Raw genomic sequence first — 13,700 nt, forward strand, 5'->3', positions numbered from 1 at the left:
TAGACTGGGGTAGGAAGGTGTCCCCCAGAAAAAGCTTTCCATGAGTAGCGAAGTGTACTGGTAATCTGTCTGTCTGTCTGTCTGTCTGTCTGTCTGTCTCTCCTTCGTCTTTCTTGTATGGTCTAGTGAATTAGTGTGTGTGTGTGTATGTGTGTGTGTGTGTGTGTGTGTGTACATGGTCAAGTGAGAATGTGAGTGTATGGTTCAGTGAGAACGTGTGAGTGTATAGTCCAGGAAGAGTGTGTAAGTGTATGGTCCAGTAATTGTGAATGAGTGAATGGTCCAGTACGTGTGAATAGGTGTATAGTCCAGCGAGAGTATACCAGTCAGTGTCCAGTGTATAATGGCTGAACTACTACTAAAGTGTTGGACCACATATCTGCATGTTCTTGGAGTAATATTCCACTTGGTTACTAATTCTGTTATTAATAATCAAGACAGGAAAAACACGGTGACGATACTTAATAAGGAGTCATTTTAATGCCTCATGATAATTCTGATGAATCTATTTCTCAAAACATACCAATTGTCAACTGTGCCCAAGCTATGGCTGACGGTATGAGACCACAGGATCGAACCTCACACAACCACACCGTTACCCATAATCCAATACACGTCCCAGACTAGTTCACTGCCATATAAATTCTTTGTGAAAGTAAACTGACCCCAGGTAAACAAAATCCATTCAGAGCGTTAATGCTGGACTCCATCACCAGGGGATTCGATCTGTTCGCCGCTGCCACCACACATGGGAAAGGGAAATGCCTGTGGGATGGGGACCGTTTGGCGAGGCAGTGGAGTGTGAGCGATGTATGAGTACCTGGCTTTAGTGGTGTCCATAGTGGCGGGAATATACGGATCTGATTTGGTTTACGACTGGAGTAAATCCCATTTTCTCGAGACCCAGTTGGCGGCCAGGGAACATTACACACACACACACACACACACACACACACACACACACACACACACACATATATATATATATATATATATATATATATATATATATATATATATATATATATATATATATATATATAAAACTAGGTCGTGTTGGATAAGCGTGAAAACACATTATACAACTAAACCTTATGACAATGCGTACGCCCGACTACGAACAATCAATTTACCAGGAAAATGCGTATCGTATCTGAATACAAATAAAAAACGTCGAAAAATGTCTAAAGGTTGCCTACGTATTGTGGAGCCTGCCTGGAGGGTACCTCCATACAATACCTGACCAGTTATAAAAGTTTACATGGGAACCTGGAGAAACTTTTCATGACAAAGTCCTCTTAAATCATGAGGTTGTTGGAACACCTCCGACCTGGTCTCATGACCTCTCGTGTTTACTCAGACTGTTGGGGGAAGCATTTAGCTTCTGTCAGTCTCGCTTATAATGGGTGAAGTTTTCCAACCTTTTGCTTGCTGATGTCTCTAATTACATCTCTCTCTCTCTCTCTCTCTCTCTCTCTCTCTCTCTCTCTCTCTCTCTCTCTCTCTCTCTCTCTCTCTCTCTCTCTCTCTCTCTCTCTCCATCAGTTTCCTGCACTTTCGCCTCACATCCCTCCTCCCTCCCCATCACTGTCGACACATCTAGTAATCTTAACCCCAACTTTCTCTGACTTTCTTGACGGAAATGTATACACAAAAAAAAAAAAAAAAGAAAGAAATCTTCTAGCCTTCAACCCTTCCCTTTCCCACTACTTATTCACAATTTTTTCTTCTCTCTGATTTCTTTCCTCGTCTCTTCCGTTTATCGTCCTTATCATTCTTTCCTCCATTGGTTTTCGTTAGCGCGTCACCATCTCTTATATCCGGGCTCAAGTCTTCACCTCATTCCTCCTGGCCTCCGTCTTGATGTACTTGTCTTTCCCTTTCCTTATCATCGTCTTTCCATGACCTCCTCTCATCCTGTCTACCCAGTTGCTCCCCAAGTCTCTCTATTCCCTGAATGCTCCCTTTCCGTCCACTCCCAAATCTATCCCTCCCTCACCTCGCCCTCTGTCTGTATATCTATCTATCTATCTGTGTATTCAAGTATTCTATCAAACTCCTGCGTCGGGTTGATCCCTCGGGAGGCTGCCCTCCCCCGTCGGGACGCTACCCCGACAGATGTCTCCCCTCGGGACACTCCTCCCCCGTACTCCGCCCAGTCCCCCCCCCCCCTCGTACCTCCACGATCCTTCAAAATCTTTACATATTTCGTCCTGGTTTTACGATCTTATTTTTGCTCTTGGTCTGACTTGAGGTCATTTCTGAGGCATTCTCCCGTGTTAATAACCTCGGTCATATAATTCGCCCCAACGGTAATACTCATTTACCGTAATTAACATAATTACCTTCCCGACGATGTACATAACTGCAGATACAAAGGTTCCCACCTATTGTTTCTAATGAAAAGCCTCCACAGGAGCTGTGGATTCGGCCGAGAAAGAGGACATTCGCATCACATTCTCCACAGAATAATTTACATCAGTTTCCCAATATCAGGTTTCTCAGTGTGCAGGGCTCTCTGTTTTTGTGTCCAAGAATCATTACCTGAGTTATTCCTCCGCCTGAGAAGGACAGACGTGACAGGCATAACCAAAAGCTTCTGGACCTGGCTGTGTGTGTGCACTGGCTTCTGGGAATTGTTACCAAGAAGTGGAGGGTGGTCCGCTTTTTTGTTTGCTTGAGAGAGAGAGAGAGAGAGAGAGAGAGAGAGAGAGAGAGAGAGAGAGAGAGAGAGAGAGAGAGAGAGAGAGAGAGAGAGAGAGAGAGAGATTCTAATAAGCCGTCATGCCTTCCCCTCTTCAAACAACTTAATCCTGTTGTCTGCGACTGTTGAGCGGTCCATGTACTGACTGGTCCCTTCATATCAACGGCCCAGTACCGGCAGTCCCGGGGGAGCAGAGCAGACCTTCCCGCTCCACACATGTGATTCTGACGATATTGAGCAATTTCACGACGCACGGTATATATGGCTATACTGCCCCGTCACGCGATGGTCTCGTGTGTGTGTGTGTGTGTGTGTGTGTGTGTGTGTGTGTGTGCGTGTGTGCGTTTGTCCAACATGAATACAATGAGTTACAGCCGATTATCTTTGTTACTGCGAACCTAGAGACATGAGCTGTGTACCTGAGAGGATGGGAAGGAGCTGAGATGGATGGTAGGGGTACTGGAGAGAGAGATGGATGGACGTGGAGTAGTGAGGGAGACGTCAGGAGTCAGATGAGGGAGGAGAGATTGACCAAGAAGGTATACACGCGTCAGTAGTGGAGGGAAGGGGGGGAAAAGGGAAGACCGAGGAGTAGAAGATGCCTCGAGTTATCGCGGCCTGAACCTGCTGGAGGGAGGGAGGGAGGCGTGCATGGGACAGAGCGAGTACACTCTGGGGGACGTGCCGGCTATCGGCTGAACCTGGGCATATGAAACGGTCAGGGGGACACCACGGGAAGGTCTGTGGGGCTTGGCTGTGGGTACGGGGGACTTTGGTTTCACTGTACTATATATATATATATATATATATATATATATATATATATATATATATATATATATATATATATATATATATATATATGACCACTAGAGGGTGTAACTCGTCCGTTCCTGGCGTTACCTAGCCACGCAGGAAACGGCGAACAAGTAGATGTGATGGACGCTCATGATTCTAACCTAGAAATAGATAATGTTGTAGAAACACAATAATTCTTAGATACCACATTGCCGGTGTGTTGGGTCAATTCCTCTAGGACTAAGGGGTGGGGGGGGGGGTGTCTAGTGTTCTCCCTTCACTGTCACAGAAGCTACAGACCAACACAGAGAAATACGCTGCTCCTATTGGCTGGGTATGGTCGCGAGTGTAATTACGTATTGTTTGGTAGTTGAGCGGTTGTTGAGCAGCGATCGCCCAGTGTTCATGGAGGCGGGTTCTGAGGTGTCGCTTCGTGTTGCAAAATCATAAAGCATTACAGCTATTGTACCTGTACTGGTAAATGATAGACGACTGACTGTAACTCTCCTTCAACTTTAGATAAGATTAGATCGCATGTTTGGCTTTGAAAGCCACTGAAACGGGTATTTGAGGATAAAGTAACCATTCGTTACGGTGTGAAAAACAGTCAATCCCAGTGAAAATATTAGGAAAACAGATTACATGTTTAGAACAGTGAGTGGGTAGTTCCACTGACGGACGTGATATTTTGTTTACTGTTTGAAATATGTATACGTATATGTATGTAGGAATCGAACATGGTTATGAAATTCAATTGGTCGTGCCGCACGTTTAAGTTGTCATAGCAAAATAACAGAGTAACAATAAGGACGGTTCTTTGAGGTGAGGGGATGACGTACAAACAAGCGCGTTAACAAGAGAGACCTAATTACCCACTCACGATCCAGACCGGTGGGGGGGAGGGGGGGCGGATGGTGGCGGCTGCTCACTCCTCACCCTCGTTTACCGTTCCCTGGTCACATGAGGAGGAGGAGACGTGTGTCAACACGGCCCAACGTGAGCGTCGTCACCGTGTTATGACGCAGGGATAGTGATGCAGGTGACTACTCCGTTCTCCTCACCCGACGTTACACTCACCAACGGAGCGTAGCAACAGCTGGATTCTCTCCCCCCCGCTCCCCGACCCCTCATGCGACGCGTCGCTACCTGTTGGCCACATAATCACAGCCTGGAGGGAGCTCCCAGCGGCCACGTCATCGGATCACGCTCCCTCCCTCCAGCGGCAGCCTCAACACGCTGGTACGTGCACACCACCACTGCCATTCCAACCCTCCACCACCTCCCACCGAAATCGCCAACGCCACCTCTTCCACCACGACAAACCCAGTTGTTTGGGCTCCTCTCCCTTTACTAAGCCACCTCCCTTCATCATCCTCCCTTTGCTAAGCCAGCCTCTTCCTCTCTCTCTCTCTCTCTCTCTCTCTCTCTCTCTCTCTCTCTCTCTCTCTCTCTCTCTCTCTCTCTCTCTCTCTCTCTCTCTCTCTCTCCAGTAGACTTCTCAGTAATGGTATGGCAGGATGAATGTGATAGACTTTCAAGAACGATTTCGTACTTAGAACCAGAATCCATATCACACTGATTCTTTTCTTCAGCCAACCAGAACTTACCCAAATGACTGGCCCTTAGCTTACCTCATGATGTGGACTTTATCATCTCAAATAGCCATGTGAGACAGGTTCTGACTGTCATTCTAACCACCTGGTAATCATTGCTTTCCTTTAGGGTTAAGCGATATCGCTTTAATACAGCCGCCAGCAATAGGCTGGCGCTTGCTGGTGAGGTGTTCACTCGGCTGTGAATGGAGCTGGAAATGAGTAGGTGCTCTTGCTCTTGTTGCCCTTGACCGACTGATTCACCCATCTCAGGTCATGTCCGATGTGGTTCAGTGAGTGAAGAAAACACATTGGTTAAGTAAAGGAATAAACAGACTCAGTAAATCAGTGCACATCATTTACTGTCACAACAACAGTTTATTTACAAACAATTATTATCACACGCTAAATCAGCCATAATATCCCCTTTTGTTTACATAATATAGCTTTTATTTTACGTCCAGTCGAGCTGCGAGAAAGGATTTAGCTTCAGCAAACATAATGGATATAGATATACGTCCCTCTATAATATACAACTTTATATAACATCACAAAATAATCGTAACATCCTCATTAGACTTAACACCTTCAGAGTACAAATACATGGTATTTAAGACGTTTCTGTCAGATGAATTTTGGTCTATAATGAAAAATGTTTGGTACATAACTCTGCAAAATTTTATGGAAAACTTTTTCAGATACAATGAAGAGACGAAATAATTGCAGATCTTTTACCCGAACATCTTTTAAACAACGTAGAATTTATTATATTTATTTAAATGTTTGTAAAGTCTAGTAAAGGAGAAGGAACTTTATCTTCATGTCATAATTATAATTTCATTCTTTCATATATATATACACCATAGCATGAGAACTCTATATATTTAAGACATAAAACATGTGTATTTACAATATTAATAGTGCATATTATTTTCTATATACATATGCAACAAAACCAGACTTCCAGGATTGGCTGATCACTGTACAATGATTGGGAATGACTAGAACATATTGTCTAAGTTAGTAATACAATTGATAACACTGAACCGCAACACTAAACCTTCCAGTGCAACACAAGAGCATGGTAAGGACTTAACACCGAGAGTAAAACAATAATGAAGGTCAGGGAATTAGAACAATGTTCTACTTGGAAAACAAACATGACGAATAACATCTACTGTGACACGCTGATATGTTCTCAAGTAGAACACTGGTGAACAGATCTCTTCAATGAAGAAAAGGAAAAACTGTTGCACTAATATATATATATATATATATATATATATATATATATATATATATATATATATATATATATATATATATATATATATCAGATATGGATTCACTGATGGAGTGAACTAAAGAGAATAAGAACAGTGTTAGAAAGCACGTGTCGCTGAGATCATAATCCCTAAAACTACAAATGGGGCACCACAGACGTATCTATGTACCAACACTGGCGGATCAAATGGGGCACCACAGACGTATCTATGTACCAACACTGACGGATCAAATGGGGCACCACAGACGTATCTATGTACCAACACTGACGGATCAAATGGGGCACCATAGACGTATCTATGTACCAACACTGACGGATCAAATGGGGCACCACAGACGTATCTATGTACCAACACTGGCGGATCAAATGGGGCACCACAGACGTATCTATGTACCAACACTGACGGATCAAATGGGGCACCACAGACGTATCTATGTACCAACACTGACGGATCAAATGGGGCACCATAGACGTATCTATGTACCAACACTGACGGATCAAATGGGGCACCATAGACGTATCTATGTACCGACACTGACGGATCAAATGGGGCACCACAGACGTATCTATGTACCAACACTGACGGATCAAATGGGGCACCATAGACGTATCTATGTACCGACACTGGCGGATCAAATGGGGCACCACAGACGTATCTATGTACCAACACTGACGGATCAAATGGGGCACCACAGACGTATCTATGTACCGACACTGGCGGATCAAATGGGGCACCACAGACGTATCTATGTACCAACACTGACGGATCAAATGGGGCACCATAGACGTATCTATGTACCGACACTGGCGGATCAAATGGGGCACCATAGACGTATCTATGTACCGACACTGGCGGATCAAATGGGGCACCACAGACGTATCTATGTACCAACACTGACGGATCAAATGGGGCACCACAGACGTATCTATGTACCAACACTGACGGATCAAATGGGGCACCATAGACGTATCTATGTACCGACACTGGCGGATCAAATGGGGCACCACAGACGTATCTATGTACCGACACTGGCGGATCAGTTGGGCAACATCGTCCCATCAGTGTGGCAAAGTTAACGGTCTAACATCAACCCAGTATCTCTCCTGAATGACCTATGTATAATACGACAACATTTACTGTCTCAAAATAGCAAGGGAGTGTTGGTCTATATGTACATGGCGAAACGCACTGCTGCCCTCGGGTGTCTGTGGTCTGTGTGTGTGTGTCTGTCACGCCACTGTGTAGCACCTCATCCAGCCAAGTCAGTGGCTTTTCTGTTCAGACATAACAGACACGCGCATGACTGACGGCGAAATTCTCTTTATTTTTGTTAAAAAGAAAAAAAAATCATGACCAGCATTTGTGAAAGGATACACAAAACTGAGATTTGGACACAGACATACAGACACAACACAGACCACTCACTGTCCCTCCTCCCCTTCCCTCTGACAGACATATATGAGGGGGGAGGGGGTGAAAAGATATGACTAGAAGCAGTAGGAGCAAATGAGAGTACCAGCGACTGGATGATGCTAAATATGAGGTCATATGGATACAGGGCGATGATTAGTCAACTTAAATGACGTCATCATCATTGCTGTGATATGACTGGATGGCTTGATCGACGTCATGAAAGTGATCAACAAATGATCGCCGCGATAGGCATACTTAACCACGGCAAAAAAAATAATATATATGGTAAATACTGCTTGTAATGCCTTGCAAGGATGATGATGATGATGATGATGATGATGATGATGATGATGATGATGATGATGAATAGATGATCTGCAAAAAAACTATAATCACAGTGTAATCAATGACGTGATGATATGATTGGTTAATGAGCTTCTAAGACGTCATGGTAAGACTTTTAGTTGAGCTATATTTTGTAGCAGACAAAATGGGCGAATGATCTTCCATTGCGTCACTTGTGAATCATTGACAAATGAACGTTTGTGACATCACATGTGAAAGACCTTATTGGCGAGTGAACTCTCGTGATGTCACACATGACTGGCAAATGAGCTTCCATGACGTCACAGCAGCTACATGAGGTGACTAATTAATGTAAATGATGTCAGAGGAGCCCCGGGAGGATCACAAAGACGTAAGCAGGAGGAGGAGAAAGGTGGCCATAAGCAGGGACGTCAGGCTCCTGCTGGGGCTCCTGCTGCTGGTGGAGTGAGCCGCCCTGGGAACTGGGGAAGAGAGAAAAGCGTATTTACACTCAGGTTGATCAGGTGGGTCGGCACCTGCCATAGTGATCAAGGAGGCTTCAATATTACCATGTGTTATGAGGATATGTATCCACGAAGATGGGATAATGGACTTTGAGGATGAAACACACACACACACACACACACACACACACACACACACACACACACACACACACACACACACACACCACACAGACACACACACAGACACACCACACACACACTTATATTTCTCTCTTATGTCTCCCCTGATGATGTGATTATTACACGAAAGTGCACTTGGGAACTTATCGTGTATCATTTAAAAAGAATGAATACATATACGTGCATCAGAGGACAGACAGACAGACAGACACATTCTGTGATACTTCCTCTTTCTCCCCCAAGCATACTCTCTCTCTCTCTCTCTCTCTCTCTCTCTCTCTCTCTCTCTCTCTCTCTCTCTCTCTCTCTCTCTCTCTCTCTCACGCAGGTGGTGCTTACTTTCGTTTTTCCAGGTGGGTGACTCAGTAGTGGCGGTCTTCTTCATCCAGGGGTTCTTGGTGGTGGGTGGCCACCACGGCGGGTGGGAGGAGGAGTCTAGGTGGGGCTGGGGGGTTGACACTCTGGCCTCAATCTCACTACAGGTCGCTAAGGGAGAGACGCAAGGGCAAGGAGCCGTCAGAAGGGTAATGAACCTATGTACCGTACTGAGTGGATAGATACATTGACACCTGTCGTACCACGTATGTACAGTCGAGGACATAAGTCCTGGGACACGCCTGGCTGAAGCTCGTTTCGAGTTGCGCGCCCCTACAGGCAGCGTTTGATAAGTCCCTCGAAGCTAGTACTGACCCTTCCCTCTCCACAAACTGATACAGAACCTTGGACACACCTGCTGGGAGCTGCACCGAGACTTCTGTCTCAACTGGTAGAGAAGAGCTTGGGGTACGCGTGGTAGAAGATGTATCGAGCTCTCTTTCTCTACACAAAGCTCGGTACTGCTTTGAAAGCTTCGACCAGCGCCTACTGAGACCAGAGGCAGTTCTTAGACCTTATGTCTCCGACTGTGAGTGTGTTGAACAGATAAAACATCACGTAATATATCTCAGTTCTACTATCATGGAAGCTTCCTCTTCCTATGAAGAACAATGAATATAACCAAAGATCCAGAAGTATTTTCATTATCGAGTCAGAAGTAAATTTGTTTGTTTCATCATTAGAGGAAGATCTGTGCCAATGGTCTTGGGGGATTTATTATCTTCATTATGTATAATTTACTTCGTTATAAATATTATAACATCATTGTCTTCTCTCTTTAAGCTAACCTCATATTTTGTTGTTACGATAATCAACATGACCTCCTATCCTGTACCTCTTATCATCCTTTCGTTCCTCCCTCTCTATCTCCCATTTTCCACTTCTTATTCCCTCTTTCTAAGCTTTCCACCTATCATCACCTATTCTTTCTTCCTTCTTACCTTTCCCTCACTCACCTTGGTCTCCCTACATCTCCTCACCCGCGTTGCTCTGCGTTACTCACCTTGCCTGACGAGCTTCATGCCGTAGGCGAGGGGCTGGAGGCCCCTCTGGCAGCTGGTGCCAGCCTCGATGATGAAGATCTCATTCACGTTGACGACGACGCCAGCGAAGCACTCGTAGGTGTCCACGTCCCGTCGGTGTGTGTAGGTGTACATGACGCCTCCCTCCGACCACTGACCCAGGCACCGGTACTGACGCTCTGGAGGAAGGAGGGGGAGGAGGAGGCCATTAGCCAGGGGGGGTTGAAGGAGCGCGTCAGCTAAGGGTTTGGGGCACGTCAGCCAGGGGGGGTATAAGAGGTCGTCAACCAGGGGTGCGGGAAGCACGTCAGCCAGAGGTTAGGGGGGCACTTTAGCCTGAGGTAAGGAGGCACATCAGTCAGGGGTTGTGGGTACGTCAAATAGGGGTTGTGGGTACGTCAGCTAGAGATTGTTGAATGTGGGCAAAGGAGTTCATCAGTCAAAGGTAAAGGTGAGGGTTCGTCAGCTAAGATTTGGGAAGATGGGAGCACGTCAGTCAGAGTTTAGGAGGTGGGGTGAAGCGGGCTCGTCTGCTCCAGTCTGAGGTGTGTGTGTGTGTGTGTGTGTGTGTGTGTGTGTCACGTCATCTTGGAACTCAGTGTGGAGGGGGTCCTACTTCCCTTACGAAGGTTTTATGAAAAGAAAATATAATACAACGCGGAGGTATATGTGGCCACCATTTGTACATAAACACCTACACGCAAATCTTCATATATATCCACACTTACCATGTGAAAGAACTACTTATAAATCTCGCAAGGAAAAGTAGAGCTACCAAGATTCAGTCTGTATTTCATGTTATTCTCAAGTCTGTAGAGATGATGCATAGAAAACAATCTTACCTTTGGCTTACGAGATTTATATAGTATATATATATATATATATATATATATATATATATATATATATATATATATATATATATATATATATATATATATATATATATATATATAAGTGGTAGTAAACATGCCATAACGTATCTACAAACACATAGTCAAACATCAGAATATCTCAGAGGTTGAAGGTAAGATAATAAGTACAGGATGAGTGTTGCAAGCCTCTACTGAACTAGTGAAGTTCGTGCTGGTAGTTAACATCTACTACAGCTACAGCTACAGCTGTAAATATCACTACAATCAAAACTACGACAAGAAGCGACGAATACTGGAAAAGAACTTTGTTACAACATTCATTTATTACAAGTGAAGAATATACTTTTTCAATAAAAATAAATCAATCTTTTTTAAAATAAAAGAGATTTTGGGTCCTTAGGTAAAGTCAGGTCACACTGGGTAGTACTGAGGCCAACTGGGATTAGAGTTTGCGTCGTAACCAGCGTAAATTCACTTTGGAACTGGAGGTCATTTTACAATTATGAGTCATTTGTCACAAATAAGAAGTCACTTTCATTACATTAAAATCTCCAGGTCACTAAAATTTTTCTCATACTTAGATCAAGTCATTATCAGACGAGGATAAGTCATGTTCAGGTCATAATGTCACTCTCAAGCCACAGCAGATAATTTTTAGGTCATGGTTAAGTCATATTATGGCTCTGGTAAGTCACTTTCGGGTTTGGATTCTTTACTTCTAAGTCACCGTAAGTTGATCCCAGTCCTTGATGTGTCGCTTTCAGGTCCTAACAGGTCAACCTCAGGTCACTGTAAGTATTGTTCAAGTTATGGTTGTGTCACTTTGAGATCACAGTAGCATTCTTTCAGGTCAGAGTTAGTTGTTTGCAAGTGTTGGTACGTCAGTGTGGAAGTCATCTCCATTGTGTCATTCTCATGTCAGTACTGGAGTCAGTTTCTTATCATGGCACACCAATTGATGGTCATCTTTAGGCATCGTATTGTTAATGTCATCAAACCTCTCTCCGTAAGGAGAGTTGGCCTGTAAGGTCTAGAGTGGTCCGGTGTGTGTGGTGACGCAGGAAACTCCGTCGCCACTCTTCACACGTACGGACCACATTTTTGCGTCCGTTTTTTATGAGAAAAGCAAAACAGATACACTCGTGCAGGTACGTGAACTGGGTGCAGGTGATGGTGCGCGCTGCTCTGATCTAACGTGACAGTAACAGTACTGAGTGAACCTTTTCCTCTCCCCTTCTTGAGGAAGTGTGGCAGGAGGGGGAGGAGGAGGAGGAAGAGGAGGAGGAAGAGGAGTGGGAGGTGTGGGTGTATTGGGGGGGCTACGGTGCCGGCATTGGGGCTAGCCTGCTGGTGAGGGTGGTGTTGGTGCCACAACACTGCGGTTAGAGGGCCAACTGCAGTGTCCAGGGGCGAGGCCAAGAGCTACAAGGGTGGGGGAGGACGGCCAAGTAGAGAGCCTTCCTTGCCAGACTCTGACCTTCGATGGTGACAGGATCCTGACCCCTCAGGTGACTCCACGCTGACTCCTCAGACTCGACGCGGAAGTAGAAGGGTTTTTCGTGTGGGTAAGGCAGGCGAGTGGTGACTTGGGTCAAGCCAGGGTCACCCCCATCCCGTGAGTGTTGCTGCCTATCCTCCCTCTGGGTCTGCGCCTGCGCACTGGCCTCAGCTGAGTGTGTGCGAGTTTCGACGTTGGGGAAGACGTAGATTTGCTTCGGTGGTCGCTCCCTACGCCGCGGTTGGGCCCCGATGGTTGTAAACTGCGCCTCAGCCGACCAACCTAGCTCAGCAGCCCGATTGTAGGCCCAGGACAGCTGGCGTGTGGCGTGGCGGAGGGCGTGGCGCGTAGTGCGGTGACCCAGGAGGGAGCGGGGGTCAGAAACATGGTAAACGTTTCTTAGGCGTCGACGGGATGAGGCGCCGCCCGCGCTCGCCGTCTTGATGCCGCCGCTGGGAACTGCTGCCATCACAAACATCAACGCTTATTGTCTAACACCACATGTGCTCTAAGGTACTCTCACGCCCTGAGGTAACGCCCCATGAGGGAGCATATCAAGGTACTCCTTGAATCATCACCCTCAGCCTCAGGTGATGGTTCAAGAAGAACCAAGTCATCTTTGAGCTGTATTGCCAAAGTCTTTTAAGAATTAACAATGATGTTATTTGTACACTAAGAACTATAATGCTGGTGTTAGTGGATGGCAGGTTATTGAAGGAAACGACCGGAGACGTTCATGCTGTTAGGTCTGTTAGTCTATCAATGTTTGTTTAGAGGAAAGTTACTTTAAACCTTCAAGGTTTAGCTAATCTATATACCCAGAATCTAGCTACCAACACCAACAGTGAATCATTAAGGAAACTGGAAGACTTTTGGTAGCAACACAGGAAGGTCCTCTTCCTGTGTTGCTGTACTGAGTTCACCTCTACAACATCCTCACGTATTCTCAATCTCTCCAGCTCCTGGTGACTTCTACAAACTGTCTCTCAAATTACGTCTGTCACACATTGTTTTGGCTTTTCCCAGTGTTTAACTGACCTTTAGATACTTGTACGCTTTCTATCAGTCCCCACTCAGGTATCTGCAGACTCTCTTCGTCACAGTTCTATTTTCAACAGAACTACAATCCTATTTGGCTCTGCAGAACTTTCATACATCCAACATTCCCAGGATTTCTGACACTC

General features: G+C 45.3%; 1 protein-coding gene and 1 long non-coding RNA gene across 3 annotated transcripts in view; one reads left to right on the plus strand and one right to left on the minus strand.

Annotated features, from left to right (window-relative positions):
• LOC139748007 (uncharacterized) overlaps window positions 1-13,700 on the plus strand; it is a 156,612-nt gene that overhangs the window by 92,866 nt on the left and 50,046 nt on the right. The window lies entirely within an intron of this gene.
• Window positions 5,439-13,700, minus strand: part of LOC139748005 (uncharacterized) — a 33,027-nt gene continuing 24,765 nt past the window's right edge. The window contains exons 12-15 of one of the 2 annotated variants that reach the window (XR_011712506.1): window positions 12,496-12,978; window positions 10,125-10,322; window positions 9,086-9,222; window positions 5,439-8,581 (exon numbers count right to left, since the gene is read on the minus strand). Coding sequence is in view for 1 of the 2 variants with exons in the window: in XM_071660552.1 (XP_071516653.1) it covers window positions 8,481-8,581; window positions 9,086-9,232; window positions 10,125-10,322; window positions 12,496-12,978 (929 nt within the window). In the remaining variant the exon portion in view is untranslated. Of the gene's footprint in view, window positions 8,582-9,085; window positions 9,233-10,124; window positions 10,323-12,495; window positions 12,979-13,700 lie in introns of both variants that reach the window. The other variant, XM_071660552.1, reaches the window with a different exon arrangement.

The sequence above is a fragment of the Panulirus ornatus genome, chromosome 71 (genome assembly GCF_036320965.1).
Source record: "Panulirus ornatus isolate Po-2019 chromosome 71, ASM3632096v1, whole genome shotgun sequence".
Taxonomy (NCBI): Eukaryota; Metazoa; Arthropoda; class Malacostraca; order Decapoda; family Palinuridae; genus Panulirus; species Panulirus ornatus.